Here is an 18556-nt window from a genome sequence, read left to right as displayed (position 1 = left end):
GTCAGGCACCTGACTTCTGTTCCTCCTTACTATAACTGCCATCTGGGATTTAAAATCATAACAGCCAAGTGGTTCCTGTAGTCAGGCACTAAAGAGCCCAGACCCAGACTTGAGAAATCTATGCAAATTGCTTGATTTGAAAATATTTTTTCCTTAATTTCAGTGTTCTTAGTCTGTGCACGTACAGTGATCTGTATATAGTCAGATGTTTTGCTTTCCCTGAATTGCATGCCAGCATCTCCCTTGTTGAAAATACCCTTAACAATAAGGTCCATCCCAACCCTAAGAATTTATGGGTGTGGTTAAAGCACGCAATAACACACTTGGAAATCATTTGGTTAGCTTTATGCCCAGCTGATTTTGAATCCCCAGACAATTACCAGGAACCCACTTGCAGCAGAGTTGACTAGAAAACCTACTCTGAGGCTATATCAAGGTGCCTTAAAACTCAACCACTGAAGCAGGGGAAAGGAAAAAAACCCTGTGTATTTTTTAACTAAATATTATATACATACAGGATATGCTGGTTAAATGATGCTTTATCAAAGCAGAACTATTTTGATATTCATAATTTCAAAAGAGTTGAGATAGTGCAATGTAATATTACACACATGTGGATATACACATACATGTACACACACGTATACATATATTTGTAGTCTCTCCCTTTTTGATCTTTACCCTTGTTCCATAACAATAAATTCCTATTCTCTGTTCTGGTTGTCCCTGATATTTTTAAATAGCTACAAAACAAACTCTGCTAACTTCCTTCCACTAACATCATAACCCAGAAGCCACAAGAATGTATTTCATATTTTTACAGTCTCTCAAAGTCTTCCCCATCCCTCACAGAGAAACATATGGGCCTTGCAGTGCACCACAAAGGCCAGTACACTATAGCTCTGTTAGACCACTGACAAGCACATCAGAAGCTGAAAGGCCACACAGAGATGAGCCTCCTTTTGTTCAAGCAGGGGTCCCCATCAAGCACCTCCACAGATCTGAACAGGAAATGTAAGTACATCTCTCAGTATTCAGTCCCAGACCATTCAGTTTTGTATCTAACTGTTAGATACTTCTTAACATTAAAAACACAGCAAGTTCAAGTCTGAACTTAAACATTACAGGGTCCTGACAATATAAACAAACAATATGCTAGTAGCAAATAGTAATATTAAATTCTGGTAAAATACACTTGAAGCTGTTCTTAAGAGCTGTAACTGTAGGATACCCTGACAACTTACCGCTGCAGATATTTGCAGAAGCACTGGAGTTCCTGGAGCGTCTCCTTAGCACTTTGGAATATCTCCTCTTCCAGAAACAGGTGCATGATGTCAGCACAGACTTCTTCGGAGCAACGGGCAATGCGAGCTCTGCGATCCCTTTCCAAAGCACACCTAGTTTAGAATGAAAAAAAAAAAAAGGAAATTCCAAGGCCAAAATCCCCAGAAAGCAGTACATACCTGTAAGAGCTGAATACAGCTAAAAATTATACATTTGCACTATAAATAATAAAAATAAGGCACTTAATTTTTAACCTTCTGCAAGCCACAAGATTTTTAAGAAATCTGTTAACCTACATAAAAGGAAAAACAGTACCTTGTTTTCTTGCACACAACACAGACCTTTTCCCCAAAAACCAGCAACTGGAAATTGGAATGAGTTATTTTTTTATATATATGGAATATCGTAAGAAGAGATTCTAATCCTTAAGGGTAAAACCAAAAGTAAAATATGCAGTGATCCACAGGGAGCAGAAAAATTAACAGGTTCAGCTCCCTAGTTGATGATACACAGTCACTTACTGGGTTTCACTTTGGGTTCCAAAAGCAAAAGGTGTATATTCCAGTGTGTGAGAGAATATGATATTCTAAGCACACATAAAAACTGTTGAAAGTCATTGCATTATCATTCTGATCACAGGCTCCTGAGTGGAAGTCTATAGCAGAGGCCAAAACCTGCTGAGGACACAATACAGCTGGTGTCTGCAAGTAGCAAACAGGTGGGCTGTGACCTGGGGGACCCCATGTGGAAGTGGAGTAGACTCAGTCCTTAGAAAGGTACAGGTGCAGTCTCACATGTGGCCAGGATCCCACGAGACTAAGCAAAGAGATCAAAAGTAAAACTCTCCATGAACTGTGACAGTTCCTTATTAGATGGAGGGATTATTGTTAGTGGATATGAGATGTTGCCAGTTTTCTACTAGCTGAACATGCTCTCTTGTCTGTTCTGAAACCTGGCCAGCCCATGCTTCCTTATCCCATCATTCCTTACTTTACTTCTTCAGAGGTAATGACATAGATAAGTGGTGCTCAACCTGTTTGGCCGGTGGGCCAGACAGTGCCCAAGACATCCACAGGTTGGATCCAGCTGATGGACCCAATCCGGCATGAGGCAGTCAGGGCAGGGCGCCATCTGGCCATGCAGAGGGGGACAGGGAGCATCCCGGTTCCAACCTGGCCCTGTGGAAGGGAAGAAGGGGGCTAGGCCATGGCCTCAACCCATGCCCACAGGAAAAGGGGGCTTGACCCAACCCTATGAAGTGGGGGAGGGGAAGGGAGCCGGCTCCAACCTGGATCTACTGGAGGGGGACGTAGCCCAGCCCTGTCCAGCCCAGGGAGGACGGATACGGCCCAGCCTCATCCAGCCGTATGTGTGGTAGGAGGGGGGATGACCTGGGTTTGTGGTGCTCAGGTTTTGGGAATTCGGCAGTGGGGGGAAGAACATCTGTATTTATTGCCACCACTCCCCTGCCACCAAATTTTCCAATCCCTGGGGAGCCCTGTGGGCTGGATACCTATGGCTTCTGGGCCACATTTGGCCTGTGGGCCAGAGATTGAGCACAGAGTATAGATCATAAAGTAATAGACCAGAAAGATGAATGCAGTTACAGCCTGGAGGTGTACGAACTCCCTCTACATTCACTTTGAGGTTTTTATTGAGCAATCCTAAGGGTAAATGAAGCCCAAAACAGCAATGTTCCTTCAGGAGCTATTCCGTCTAGAAAGTTGGGTTCAGTGTAGCAGGACCAAGTGGTAAGTTTGTGGAGATCTCTTGCCCCTGTAGACTTAGGAGACTCATATCCCCCCTGGATTTATGATGTTGGGAGGCATCTCTTCCAACTCCATGAATACCCATTTTGAAAAAAGGAAGTCTGCCTTCAAGACCTGATATCCCAACCTATCCATTTGTAGCTTGACTGTTAGTCATATTTTTATTTCCCACCTCACCAGCAACAAATACTGTAAAAGGGAAATCCTGAATACACACTCCTGATATTTCTTAGGTAAAGAATAGCTCTTCCCTGACCCATGAGACCATGTCTTTTTGATGTACCTCTATAAAGTCATAAAAAGGAACAAATCTGTGTTTTCCTTTGTAGGTTATTTTTTTATATAGAAACACGTAGTAAAATTTTTTTCGCCTTTTGAAAAAGAATATACCGTGAAAGGGAATTAGGCATTTTTTAAAGTTAACTGAATTTCTATTATAATCGTCCTGTACACTTTGCACTGTATGTAAAGGAAAGATTAGCAAGATCTCCATCATTATTTGCCAAATTCTCACCTTCTCAGAAAAGTATTTTGCCCTACAGGTGCTGTTATGTTTTGAACTATACATTGCTAATGTTCATTCCACTTACTTTAGTTCACTGGCTGAAGTCTCCCGAACACTTTCTTTTACTACTTCTTCTGTCAGCTCTATACTCAGGGACTGGCTCAACTGTTTCATTAATTGTTCTCTTTCTTGCTTCCGTCTAAAGGATAGAAAGTGTTACATACAATGGTCAGCAGAGTTATAAATCACTGCATAACACATGCATGCAATGTTAACACCACTGATGATTTTTCTTTATTAAAATTAAACCTCACATCAAACTGACTTATATTTCTCAAAGAAACAGAAGTTGCAGTTTTTCTGTATAACCAACTTTGCAGGGAACCTAGTTACTTGAGATTCCTCAGCAATAAAAACCAACTGTATCTTGCTTTGAATATGGGAATATCTATTATGTGAAACAAAACCATTAAAAGGTAACTACTGAGACAAAGTCAACACAGGTGACAGACATCATTAGTAAACTTGGAAATTACCCTGGCCTGCATTTTTCTGGAGGAGGTTACAGGGAGAAGAGGATGTGCCAGATGTATAGATATAGACTTATAAAATCTCTGCTGTTTTTGTCAGTAGTGTAGATATTTATCTATCTCTATGATAACTATCAGGCTATCTTGCTACACCAGGGGCAAAGAGTTAGCTCAGTTTTGGAAGATTTCACACATCTCATGAAAGTTGGACAATGTCTTTAAGATGCTGGTTCATAATGGACCATACTACAAATTTATTCTTGGAAGTCTAGCTTCATTCCCCTGGTGAAATGCACACATCATATGAGACTAGGTCCCGAGGATTCAGAACAAACAAAGGGACTTTGAAGTAAATAAAAAAGAGCCTGCAAACTCCAGGGGAGAGATTGATGGAGAGAGGAAGAAGTATCAGGAGGTTCAGTTTTCTTCACCCTAGTCCAATGCTGGGTGGTTCCAGCAAAAGTATAACCTACTTGCAAGGATTGCTAAGATTTAGCTAGGTCAGTCCATGTATAGGCTTTCTGTTGTTTTAACTCTTTTCTTCTCTGTCAGTTATGTCCTGCTGGAAAAATGCTTTGTTATTAATAAACAGTCACTGCACTTTCATGGTGGTTGGAAGTCCCAAAGACATTTCTATAGCAGGGATTCAAAACCCAGTTGGGCCTGCTGAGGGCAGGCAGCTGGTGATCAAGGTTTGATCTCAGGTCCCAGTTTAAGAGTGCAGCAAACTGTGGGATTCCATTCTGAGAGAAGGATAGGCACAGGGCCCTTTAACAACATGAAAGTATCATCTCTCATTTGGGGGGCAGGGCAGGTTTCACACCAGTAACCTTTACAGATATCCAGTCCCTCAAATTTGCACTGCCTGATCTAACAACATTTACAAGGCATAGGAGACGAAAGAAATATCAAGAGACTCACCTCTCTTCCTCCACTCTGCGCTTTTCCTCTTGGACTCGTTCCCTTTCCGCACTGAATACATCTGTTGCCACTTGCCTAAGAACCTCCATTGTCACTTCAGTCACAAGTTCCTCTATGGCAGCATCAGAGGCACTGCATGAAAAACAGTAGTTCTCTTTGACCAAAAACTCTGGTTTGCACAATCTCTAAACGAAAGGCACAGAGTTTTTGTGCTGTTCTGTAATGACATCCTCTAGCTCAGACCCATTTTTGTTCCTTAAAACTTACGTAAATCAAACTTGTGAATATCCTGCTTTGATAGCACAGAGTAGTCATCACCTGGGAGGAAGAATGAACAAGTCTGGACCCTTTTGAGGCAGAGTTTATTTTAGATATTCCTTAATTAGTCTGTAGTTTTAGAGTACTTAAATAATTATCTTTTAAACAGTGACACTCAACCTCACAAAACTCATAGAACCCAAGTCAGCTCTCAGATCAAATTTCTTGGTGCTCACTGAATTTACTTGTAGCAACTTCCAATCCTGCAATAAAAAGGACGAGAAGAACTAAAGACTATTGGATTGCTTGTAATAAGAAAATCACTTATGGTTTAAAAAAAAAAAGTCTTTATCACCATTAGCAAAAATGCAACTTTGAGGCTGAATGTTACTTTTAAAAGTGGATTTTTCTAAGTATTCTGAAACTACAGTCACTCAGGAATGTCTAAAATATACCATGACTTGAAATATACTGAAGAAGATCCTAACTTGAGGAGACATGAACAAGGACTGCATAAGATACAACCCCCTAAAAAAAACTTAAGGGCATTTATACACATACCTTTGTCTGCTCCAACATGCCAGAAATCCAGTGCATCAGAGCAAACTTGTTTAATCAAGTCTGCTCTGCATACAAGCTGATGTGCACTGCGCTGTGTCGCGTGCAGTTGTATAAGTGGCGAAAGGCATGTCAGCGTACAGAAACCAGCAGTGGTATGCTTCTGAACTACCACACCTTCCATGTATTTTAGCTCAAAAGCCTGCTGCCACCATTTCCTCAGCATTGATACGCATTTTGCCATTTATACAAATGTATAGGTCACAGTGCCAGGTAGAACGTGTGTACAAATGCCTTAAGTTAACAAAAATCATCTGCTTCTTCCAATGCTCCTTCAGTCCGTAGCTAGGGCTCAAATGGTTACTCTGATCCTCCCAAACTGACTTTACCTAGTGCAACACCCATTGCTCTTTTGGAGAAACAATATTAAGAAGTGTTATTGAGCGAACTGTTAACTATACTAACATGGATTAACCCAAACAGGCAAAACAAAGAGTACAATAAACAAATGGAACAAGTTAGCACTCTGCTGCAAGCAGGGGGTCTGCAGGAAGTCTGGTATCAACACGAGTGGGGTCAAGGTGGCACGTTATGAATGCAGAATATGAACTATACCTACGCACTGCAAATTCAAACTTACTTTTGGTGCTTTAAGAACGAGTATTGTATATGCTCCTTACTTTTGTGCCTACATTTTGCAGGGCCCCCCTTCGGAAGTTTTGCCCTCAGATCAAAATTTTTGGTAGAAGAATATTTAGAGACATAAAATCCACATGCAGACTCCAATTTTACTTTAGAAGGACTGTTTAGGAAATGAGAATTAAACAAATGAAAGCTGGAAAGTTCTAGTAAGCAACTGAGATCATATTCTAGTAATGAGATTTAGTAATCATTGCTCATGTTTTTTTTCTCCTTTTCTGAATAAAGAGTTGTTCCAATGGTAAATTACCCTCCATGTTAAAAAAAAAAGGCACCTAATGTATAGTATGAATTTTTTCAGCTTTTAGGGGAGCTGCCTGGGCACCAAAATTTCTGATCAATGGGCTGCCTTGGCTACATTTGATGTGGAGAGTCAACCTAAAAATCCTTTTCAGATCCATGACCTGATTTTTATGAAAACTAGTTTTACATTGCAGCCAATCAATTGAATTTTAAACCATCACAGTGCTTAGTCTGAAGGAATAAAAAAGATTTTATTAAATGTATAGATGCACTGCATTTCAGGAGAGGAAGCATTAATTTAAATGTGGTGAAGGAACCAAGCACAGGTACCATGACTCTGGATACTGCCCATCCAATCAATACCTTCCCCTCTCCAATACAAATGTGTTAACTATCACTGTTTTTAGAGTAGTCTTGATATAAAATAGCATTCAGATGAAAAGCCCCTGTGACATCAGTAAGAACTGCCTTTACCACATTGCTGCAGTCACATAAGCCAGTCCTGCTTTGCCAATTGCTTTACATTCTCCTTTGAGGACATCATGCACAAGGTTCTCCATCACTTCCGCTATTTCCTAAAATGCATAGAAAGAAGAATTCAGAGTGAATATTCAATAGTGAAACAGAATATCACCAGCTTTAAGCCCACTGGTGATAATAAGGTAACTGAAATGGAGGAAGAATCCTAAGAACTGGTGAATTTAGAGTCCATAAAAAAACTCATCTTTTTACTTACAAATTAAGCAAACTCAATCCAGAAGTTGAAACTACAGCATGAAAACCCACTATGCCTTTTTTAGTTGCTTTTAAATATCAATGGCTGTGAAAAACACTAAATACATCAAGAAATACTCGAGAGTTGGACTGTAAGGGTTACATCTCCCTAATTAAGGTGATGACGAATCAATACTGCAAGTTAGTTTGCTCTAGCTAGGATTGAGTGGGTTGCCTGTTAACCGGTTTGCAAGATTGGCCATGGTCCCGCATTTAAGGACAGCTCAAACACCGGCCTACAACATACACCTTCCTGAAGTAGCTCCATGACTCTGCACAGCAGCTGCTGCCTGTTATTCAGTCTCTACCCTCCTTGTTCTTGCTTCTGGCTTTAGATCCTTAGATTGAGTGCCAACCCCTGACTTTTGGCTACTGACCTCTGCTTAGTTTTGTCTTTGGCTTCTCCCTCTCAGATTGTGCCCTAGTCTCAGCCTGACTCCTGACCCAAGGCTAGTATCTCACTTCCTGTCTTTGGCTCTAATCCCAAGCTATACTTCTTTTCAGGAGCACCCATGTCATGGTCCTAATAGGACAAACAAACTGGTTCCCATTTCCAGCCTTAACCACTGGATAGAACTACCTCAAGTCTCAGTCTTGAAGGCGATTGTTCAAGTACTGAATCATTAATGAACAGTGTCACTAATAAGGTGGGGTCATTGTTTTCTGCACCCTAATGGCTTTTCCCAATTAAGCGCTAAAACTTGCTTGTTCTACGAGATTTGGTAAGACAACAGCAGTAAGTAACATTGTCAGCATGGTTATCAGACATTAAGCTGCCCTTAACAGTTGAAGTCAATTCCCAGGCACCATAATGAAGATGTCCCTTAGTTTCTCAGTTTATGGAAGTTCAGGATAACAATTTTTATTATATACTTAACCACCCCAAACTCTGAAGCACCAAATTTCTCCTCTGATCTTTATCATGTGAAATACAGAAATTCTTAAGCACCACCCAAAAAAGGTCTATTCAAGTATCAACAATATGTGGCAGAAAGGCATCTCAGATCAAAATTCAGTAGACATTTCCTGAGGTGGTGCATCTTAGGAACAAAAGCCCCTTACTGTGTCTGTGTATACAGGCTGCAGTTTTGGAGCAGCAAGTTCAGGCTGCACAATAGGCTGGAAAGGGGACTGTGCAGAGGGAGGCAATGGTGCAGGAGGACGAGATAACAGTGATGGCAAAGGCTGACATGGAGGCTGGACTCGGATCATTGCCACTTCAGACTCCAAACCTTTTTCTTCCGCTCTTCCTTCTACAGCCAAAACTAAAAAGACAAGATCCATCCATTAGAAAAGTCTAAGAATATATCATGTTTGTATACTGTTTGTCTGAAGCAACAGAAGCATTAACTCAGTAGTCTGAAAAAAGTAACTGCAACAGAAATGAACAAATACAGCACAAACTGTTATAAGAAACTGCCAGGGGAATAAGAGAAAAGTTCATTGAAAGAGGGTGTGCATGCTAAGTTAGCTGATTTGCTAAATCATCATAATGAAAACATTGTTAAGTGAGAGTTCGTTATAAACAAAATTTGTTCTGTAACTGACAGCATTGATTAAACAAATCAGGTCTCCTTTTTTGTTCTCAACGTGTCTGCAAGCAATTCAGTGCTTACTTAACACATTTTTAGTTTATAGATCACCTGTAAGAATTCTGTTGAAGCATTCAAGATCCAAGGTTCTAGATGAGTTCAATGGTTTGACTGAGCACACAGTATGGTTTCTATTTCCTGACTCACTGAGTCCAAATGTTTAGAATCAGGTTTCCACTGAAAATACCTATACCGGTAAATCCAAAATTTGATTTCTCTGAGTATATTTTCTGTTTTAGTGAATATTCCTTCCCAAAAGTTTGCTTGTTTGACTATATCTTGAAAACAAATACCAAAAAGGGCATGAATATATCTGAAGAAAATTCTTCTTTTTTAGTATTTATATAAAATTCACCTAGCTTCAACCCAGGTAAACTGAGGAAAAAGTTTTCATAGGAAAGAAAACCAACCTTGCTGTGAAATGCTGTACCATGACATTTTTTGAACAGTAAAACATTAGCAGGGTCCAACTGTTGCTCTCACCTTTCATATCTATACTGGCTTTCTGACTGCTGCCTGCTGACTCCACAGTAGTAGTCCCACCAGTGTATTTGTTCTGTCCATTGAAGCTACATATAGGTATGTGGTGAACTACTGGGGGTAGTGGCCCTCCATGTACAATTTCTCCAACTGACACAGTTAGCTTCTGCTTTATAAACAGTGACTTCCTTGGTTTGGGCAATACTTCAGGCTCCAGGAAAGCTGAGCGATTCAGTTCTACATATCTAGTGAAAAAGAAAACAGAACAGACAAATATCATCATAACCTGCACAAATCCAGTAGGACATAAAAGATGCAAAATACTCAAGCCTTTTATTACTGCACTCTTATTTCCAGCCATCTCATTTTATAATGAACTAGAAAAAAAAACACTGGGTACATCTACATGTGTACAGTTACTGCACAGTAACCTAAAAATTACTACTCAGCATGGGCAGTGTTCTCTGCTGCCGGAACCGTGGCTCCAGCATCTGCAGCAGCATACACCACGGCATCTGGCCACAGCCCACTTTCCTCAAAGAAGATGTAGGAACACTAGGAAGAGATTAAAGCAGAGGCCAGGGCTGTCCAGGGTGCTGACCAAGGCAGGCTCACACAGTCACCCAGCGAGCTGTGTTACAGTGCCTTAAGGCATTACCAGCTGCATGTGTAGACGCCAACCTAAAACCATGTACTGCACAGTAAGTTACGTGCAGTAAATGCAAGTGTGGACATGCCCACTGTGTATTACTGAGCATTAATTCAACAAAACCAGGTCACAGAATGGATACAGATGTTTTGAGTCAGCAACCCACCATTCAAGTTTACACAAAGTATTTTGAAAAATCCCCCATGCAATGTAACTTGGTCTTAGGTACATTTTTAATGATAAACGTACAACGTTTCCTGGGTAGTGCAGAATTTTGCCACAAGAACTGGGTAGTTATTTCATTTACACTTGGAACTCCCCTTCAGCTTATATGGTTAAGTTTTAGGTAATCCTTTTATAACCAACACTGGTTACCATGTGACAAAGTCTGCCCTGTTTTCTCTAACTTGAGTGGAAGAAATACATCCTCCAGCTCCTTGTGCATCTTGTCTGTTATTGTGGAATTCTTTATAAGGCAGCAATGATCCTACTGGATAATTAAAATAAGTTCTCCAGTGTAATCTACAGAACACTAGCAAGGATGCAGTGTACAAGGTTTAGTGCAGTTAGAAATGTTGGGTTACCACAACCGTTCTTCTTGGCCACAATTTCAGTTTCTGGATAGACCCAGAGTGGTGATGGAAAGAGCTCTGAAACAACTGCTCTCCACTTTGGAGATGGTGTAAGTTGAACTGCCCTTTTCTGGAAGCTCATACATATTTATGCTGATTTATTTTACTGTTAACTCTATCTTGAGGCAAGGATTTCTTAGGGTGATATCTTTTACTGGACCAATTGCATAGCTGAGATAAAGTTAGACAAGCTTTCAAATAAAAGACAATGTTCAAGTGATGAATGTTTTGTATTTAAAAGCTTGTCTGGCTTTATACCAATTATGCAGGTGGTTCAATAAAAAGGTATCACCCTAAGAAATCCTTGCCTCCCACATAATTCCTGGAACAGCATGGCTACGTCATCACTCTAACACTTCCTTATCTGCTGGACATTTTCTAACACGCAGCTTTGTGGATACAACTCCCACTGTACTTGAAATTTGGTTGTCATCCCAATTATTTATTTAGCAAATACAAATCTGCAAAGGCAAGCAATAGCCTTCTCATTAACTGAGTTCAAAGTTATTAATCCAGCTCTTAGTTTGTAGAGGGGACACTCCTTGGTGATGTGTGGCACTGTCTGCATCTCTCTACAAATGCATGCTGGATTAGCATTAAGACCCCAGTGGTGAAGGCTGGCTACACAGGGGCCTTGGTCTGATCTGAACCTGTTTAGCAGGTTGCCATGGCAGTTGAAAGACAGCAGATTGACATGTGGGGTTTGTCACAAGGAACTTGTCTGTGACTTCCTGCAATTCCCATTCCTTGATCCAGAGGGCTTCTGCAAACAGATCCTGGTCAGGGAGGCTGCTCCATAAGGGACATAGTGAAGGAAGGTGGGTCTTGGGTGGATTAAACAGACCGTTGTAGAGTAGTAAGGAAGGTGCATCACAAATGGTTTCGACCAACTTTCAGTTCATCAGATGATGGATGTGTGGGGGAGCGATATTTGCAAGGACAGGAAGTCAGGGGAGGGGAGTTGAGCAGCGGGTTCCAGTTATGATACGCTGCGTTCAGCTGACTGTCAACAAGATGCATATGTGATGATCTTTACCAGACAGATGTACAATATTCTGCTGCTGAGTATGATAGGGCAACAGCTGATATCTGGAGTGTTGTGGCTGCAGCTCCCCACATTGATCCAGCAAGCTTGGCTAACATGTTGTTTCAGGATTTGACTTTTGCTGCTGTTTTCTTTAGATGTCCCCGCAAAGTCAGGGTTCTGTCTAAAGACACTCCCAGGTATGTTGGGGAGGGATCATGCTTTAGTCTCTGACCACATATATAGATGTTAGGTTCTTTTTTTGGCATTGGCATTGTCGAGATGGAATACACTGAATACAGTTTTGGCAGGACTAGGCGTGAGCCAGAATGTGGAGCAGTAGTCTACCTGCTTTGTCACATCTTCATTCAGGGTCTAGTCCAGAGTGCAGAAAGATGGAGCTTGAGTGGCACAGCAGATGTCACCAACATAGATGAACTTGCAGAATGCAGTTGTTGGTATTTGATGTATAAGTTGAACAGGGTTGGAGCCAGCACTGAGCCCTGTGGGAGTCTGTTGGCCTGTCACCCTGATGATCAGTCTGCTAGTCACTGATATGCTAGTAACAAACAGCCCAAGAATACTTGGCACTATTTATTTAACAAGGCTGCATGTCTCCTCTGTTTCTCCTACCATCCCCTCTGTTTCAAAGTTATATGACAGGTCTCTCCAAAAGAAGTGTGTACAGAAGGCATTACAAGGAGAGATCCAGTAGTGCTCTTTGCATTTCCCCACCCTGACCATCACAGGCTCTGTATGACAGTGATGTCAACAAAATACTGTAGTATTCACAATATTTCCAGTGTGGCATTACTTCCTATCTGTTGTCGGTTTGCTTGACTCTGTCACCCGCCACTACAATCCTACTTCTAATGGCCCCCCATGCTCCTCTCTCCCATCTCCATTCTCTCGTTTCTGCACACTCAACCCTTTTATGCAATCCTACGTCATGCCTCTTGAGCCTCAGAATGATAAAAATATAGAAATAAAAACAAACTAAGCAAACAAGCTATGTGCTGTATTATTATAGTTATTGCTTTGCTTTTATATCAGCTTCCAGCCATGGCACTTTGCATTTTTCCCCCTATTTTAAACTATAAGTTTTTGGGGGTAGGTTTGTACAGCGCCCAGAGTCTTTAGGCACTAACAGAAATAGAGTTTGCATTGCTCACCCATCAGACACATTCAGGCTATAATCATTTATGAAGTGTGTAGCTTCTTGGCAATCTTTGAACAGAAGCATACGAACCACACTATCCAGAGGAAAGACAGTAGATCGTTGAGGGCTCACTGTGTAGGCAAAGTTGAGAGACTTAAGTGCCTCTCTGCGAATCTGAGAGGGGAAAAAAAGCCAAATAAATGTTAAGTTTGTAAAATGTGTTGGACACAGCTGTTCTTCAACCCTGGATGTTAAAGCAACAATATCAACATGAAAATCCGAATTCTGAAAAACAATTCTATGTTAACACCACCTAATTAATCAAATAGAAATGATGGTTTAAATTCTCTTTTAACCTTTTACTGTTTCCTTTTTTTAGCTTTCACTCCTCTTGGACATTAAATCAAGGCTGGTGTATCTTGCGTGTTTTCATTTGTATTTTTCAGTTACTGGACTTCCAACAGCAACTTGTGGCTATTTCATGAAGCAAGTCTCAACTCCCTTTCCCTAGAATTACACAGTTCACTCCGAAAAACTAGTTTCTATACCTTATGGGCTACAAAAACATAAAATTTGCTTTATAATTGTTATGCACACAGATTTTAATGTGGAAGAATGTTTTTTTGGTTATTTCCTTTGCTGATTTGATACAGTTTACACAAATAAAAACATTAAAGAAATGTTCACTAGGTTTGGTGTTTTTTAAAACAAAAACCCTCACATTACATTATTAGATACCATTTTAGAAAATATTTACTTGCGTTTCTTACCTGATTAAAGTAACAATGTAAGAGACAGGCATTCAGATATGAAGCTGCTCGTACCAGTTTGAAAAACCTTACAAAGTTGTTGCTATTTAATGCAGCAAAGGCTTGAACTGCAAACCTAACTTCAGGTGAGTTCCGAACAGAAGGATGAAATTGCTGTACTTCTCTGTTAAGACATGAAAAATAAATTCCTTACCTCAAAATTAATGATCACAGCTCAAAAGCAACTTGTACAAAACTCTTTGAAAATAGAAGCTTTCAGAAAACAGTAACATTACTGAAACTAAAATACAGGAAACCCTCGTTACTCGCGAACTCAGGATTCGCAGATTCAAATATTCGCGGTGTGCTGCACCAACGGCACAGCTGTACTTGGGGTGGGTTGGGGCACTGCACTGAGCTCCTGGCTCTGGCATTGCATGGTGTGGGGGAGGGCAGAGCCAGGAGGCAGGCAGAGAGCGTGGCAGTGGCAGCATCTGCTCCCCTGGAGGCAGCCACGGTGGCACTCGGAGAGTGTGGGGCACAGCAGGGGGAAGAGGTCGGTCCACAGCCGCTGCAGGGGAGCCCCGTCAGTATTCACAGATTTTGCCATTCACAGGGATCTCAAGAACATATCCCCCACAAATAGCGAGGGTCTCCTGTATGCAAGTTTTAAATACGAGTAATATCCATATCTTTTTTATTTTTACATAAATAGGTTAATAACTAGTGTCATCACAATAGTATTATTTATGCGCTTTCTGAAAAAAAAATACTCTCTTTGGGTGAAGTGCCATGCTCTTCTCAGCCTATGCCTGAGAAATTGGGTGCATTTTAAGTTACTTTCACATGGGATAAGGAACTGCTATACAAGCATATAAACTTTTTATGCATTTCACATGCATTTAAAATATCGTTCTATATATTTTAATAATCAGATATTCAAATTAAATATAAGGATTTGAACAAATGTGGCCAAACATAATTCATTGTGGTGGAGTGAGAAAAAAATTGCAGTAAAATTTTCAGCTAACCAGTTCGGAAGTGGTAAAAAAAATATATAAATGTTTCTTGGGGTTTTTTAAAACAAGTATGTTCTCTTATTTTAAAGACTCATAGCAGGAAAAAAACCAGCTGCTTTTTGAAATTTGTCCCAAATATAGTCTTTAAGGAGAAGTAAAAAGACTCAGAAGGTTGGTAGGAAAAAAAAAGAAAACTTTTAAGCACTGAAAATTAAATTTCTGAGCACTTCTATCAAGTATCATCACAGTAATAAAACCCCAAATCTTGTATGCCAACTTCTCTCTCCTATTCCATGCTATTACTTTAAAAAGGCATGTGCCTGATCTTATCTTTGCACAATTTACAGTGTGTGTTAATCAGAAGCAAACAGGAAAGGAAAAAATTGCAGGGTTCACAATTTAGGTTCTCTGCCATTTTTGCTCCATTCTCTCACATTCCAGAGTTCTAAGCTTACTTTTTAAAAAACTGTATTTTTCACTGACAATGCAGACATCAAATGTAATTCAGTATGAGGCTACTCTGTTCACACAGTTGCGTCAAAAACTGTTTCCACCAAGGATGGAAACTTTACCATCTGTCATTCCATCTGTCTCAATGGAAAAAAAAAAAACATCTAAAAAACTAATATTATTAGATTGAAGAAGTGCAGTGGGGCCCAAGGAAAAGTGATCTAGTTCTAAACAGCAGACTGTTCTTTTAGATCATCATCATTGTCCATTAAGTCTAAACTGTATAAGTGTTATACGAATGACCAGGTCAAGGGTGCAGAAAGTTGACAATTCACCTGAGAATATCCCCCTTGTTGAGATTCAGCAGGACATTGTACCCTCTGAACTCTGCTTCACTCTTGCAGTAAAACCCCTTGTTACCCAGGTCCTGATACATCTCCTTCAGGCTCTGCAGGCATTTAGTCAGATTCTCATTGTTGATCTTGGCATCAAAGGAGGACATAGGCTCCTCACACAGATGGTGTGCGCAATGGATGTGAAAGCGAGTGCATTTTTCAATCAAAGATACAGTAAGAGGGTCACAAAGATGCTGCTGGGTTATATCCTGGCCAGAGTAACAAAGAAAACCTTTAACAGCATTTCAAAACACAGCCAAACAGCAAATCATCTTGAATTCCACTTAAACATTTCATGCTTTATATCTACAGCCATTCTAGCAGAAGATTTCTGTATCTACCAGTCTTCAACTTGTAGTGCCAGTGTTTTGTTTACTTTAAAGTTTTGCTGGCATTTTTTGCAGTCAAATAGTGTAAAGTTCCAGTGCTTACCTTTCTAATTCCACGTGTCCTATTCCATACAAAGTCATACCACTCCCGGTAATTTCCTTCTCCTTGGTCCATGATTTGTGTCACTAAATAGTCCATGGTCATACTCAACACCTCTGAAGGTCTCAGTTCATGAGGCAAAGGCTCCTCTTGGTCTGCTGAGGACCTGCTGTATTCCTTTATTGCTGCTCTATGGTCTACCTGACAAAGGGAGAAGACAGAAATCAACAAAACAAACACTGCACCTTAAAATCCTCAGTGTGAAGCTGACTGCCTTTTTTAACTTAATCATGGCCAAACATCTATGTCAGCATAGTTTAGGCTGCTAAAAATGAATTTGCCATTGTATGCATTTGTGGACAACCCTTGCTACACAGATTAGCATCCTTTTTGATTATTTGTCATTTTCACTTGACAGGGAAGCTGCAAATGCTGACCCCATGGTCTCTGTTTTAATATTGGACATTATATATTTATATTTTACTAATGTGATTATAAATATGTATATATATATACACACATATACAAAATATAATATACAGCATATTGCACGTAAATATATTTATGTATATATTAGGGCCGTCAATTAATCACAGTTAATGTGTGCAATAAACACATTCTTTTTTTAATGTTAATTGCATATGTGGTTTTGGAGCCCAGGCTCTGCTCTGCCTCCTCCAGTCCCCACAGTGGGGCAGTGGTGGTAGTGCAGAGGACTGCTGCCCCTGCCCCACTCCCTCCCTGCCACGGGGGCCTTGATCTGCACCTCCCCTCCCTTCCCCATCACAGACTTACTAGCACGGCAGTGTCTGCATGTGGTGTCTACATCTGCATGCCTGCCCCTCGCTCCTAAGTCACAGCTCTGTCTCAGCCCTGCTGCTGCCCCTCACTCCTGACCCACACTACCCCACATCCTTGCTTTAAACCCCACACACCCACACCTTCACAAAATTCCCCTCACCCCACCCCCCAACCATACAAAGTACCCACATAATTTTGCATTTGTCTGTAGATAATTGAGTTTTTAGATGTATTAAAATCGTGATTGTGACTTATTTTTTTAATTGCGCAACTAATTGTGATAAACATTTTTAATTGTTTGGCAGCCCGTGTGCGCGCGCGCGCACACACACACACAGGTTTCCCTCATTTTATGGGGGTTCTGTATGTGCAAATTTGTTCTTAAGCGATGACCCTTTTATACCAAAATTTGTTATATGCAAGGTAAATTCACTCTTATGCGATCTGTGTGGTAGAAACCTGCAGTCAACTACTTTGTGCAGTGCACTGTGGGAGTGACAAGCAGCAAAATATAGTCTCCTGTGCAGATCTGTGCTCCTTGCTCATTGTCTGCAACATGTGTTTCTGTGGTTGCCATCCCCATCATGCTAGTGCCCTGTGCTTGTGTGTACTGTCTACTGTTGGAGAGTACCGAAATTGTCTTGTAAAAGTGGTAGAAATGGGTCTGGGGGTCAATACAGTCAAGGTCTTGGAACATATCCCTATTTGTTACATTGCAAAGTGGGTTCCCTTTATGCGAATTCAAGTTACGCAGAGTTTTCCAGGAACGCATGTTCAGCATACAAGGAGGGAAACCTGTATATGTGTAAGTATGTATACACACACATCACTTTTGTTGGTTATCTTCAATGGGAAGTATCTATCTGACCACTCTAAAAACAGTAACGGATCTACTATCACAAATCTCCTGTAAGGAAGAGAAGCTTGTTCACATTTAATAAGGCCAAAAGCAGGACAAACAGATTAAGTGACTTGCCCAAAGTCACACAAGCAGTCTGTGGCAGACCTAGAAATAAACTTATGCCACAAACTGAAAACTGCCAACTTCCAAACCAACCCTCGCAAAGCAGCCAAAGAATCTAGCAGCATAAGAATTAGCAAGCTTATGTTGCATGCATTCTAAAACATGGGATTCCCTTTGTAGGGCAATCCCAGTCCATATATAAATTCTGGGATCTTGGTCCCTACAATTTTTCACCAGAATTAAACCAGAGAAAGAAAGCACAGCACCGATGAGCCAATGACAACAATCGAACAAGTTAAACGAAAACAACTATGATCTTTACAGGAGCCTCGTACCTTGTCAGATCCTGGAATCACTTCAAAAATACTGAGTTGGTTCCTTGTCTCCCTCATGTAGCGTTCTTTTTCAGGACACATATCTGGGCATGTGCCCACAATGGTTTTAGCTTTGCCTAGATCAGTCCTTTTTACTCGGGCTAAAAAATATTAAAAGAAAACAACTAGCAGGCATTCTGTCCTTTTGTTTCCACACTAGCTACTGTACATGACTTAAGAAAAACAATAAATCACATAAATCTAATCAAATTACAGTGTACCTTCAGGTATGCCATGTTTTTTGGTGCAAACCAACACCCCCACATGTTATTATTCATATACAATGCAATCATTCTCC

At 40.6% G+C, this 18556-nt stretch overlaps 1 protein-coding gene across 1 annotated transcript in view; it reads right to left on the bottom strand.

Annotated features, from left to right (window-relative positions):
* The window catches only part of MCM3AP (minichromosome maintenance complex component 3 associated protein), a 57304-nt gene that overhangs the window by 22202 nt on the left and 16546 nt on the right, over nucleotides 1-18556 (bottom strand). The window contains exons 6-16 of the mRNA XM_019523314.1: nucleotides 18220-18359; nucleotides 16123-16320; nucleotides 15631-15899; nucleotides 13848-14010; nucleotides 13091-13251; nucleotides 9617-9858; nucleotides 8604-8806; nucleotides 7242-7342; nucleotides 5010-5141; nucleotides 3644-3757; nucleotides 1245-1397 (exon numbers count right to left, since the gene is read on the bottom strand). Of these exons, the coding sequence (XP_019378859.1) occupies nucleotides 1245-1397; nucleotides 3644-3757; nucleotides 5010-5141; nucleotides 7242-7342; nucleotides 8604-8806; nucleotides 9617-9858; nucleotides 13091-13251; nucleotides 13848-14010; nucleotides 15631-15899; nucleotides 16123-16320; nucleotides 18220-18359 (1876 nt within the window). The remainder of the gene's footprint in view (nucleotides 1-1244; nucleotides 1398-3643; nucleotides 3758-5009; nucleotides 5142-7241; nucleotides 7343-8603; nucleotides 8807-9616; nucleotides 9859-13090; nucleotides 13252-13847; nucleotides 14011-15630; nucleotides 15900-16122; nucleotides 16321-18219; nucleotides 18360-18556) is intronic.

This window comes from Gavialis gangeticus, unplaced genomic scaffold, assembly GCF_001723915.1.
Source record: "Gavialis gangeticus isolate Ggan-Ray unplaced genomic scaffold, GavGan_comp1, whole genome shotgun sequence".
Taxonomy (NCBI): Eukaryota; Metazoa; Chordata; order Crocodylia; family Gavialidae; genus Gavialis; species Gavialis gangeticus.
The sequence above is the reverse complement of the archived record's forward strand: the minus strand, read 5'-3'. Positions and strand labels throughout refer to the sequence as shown.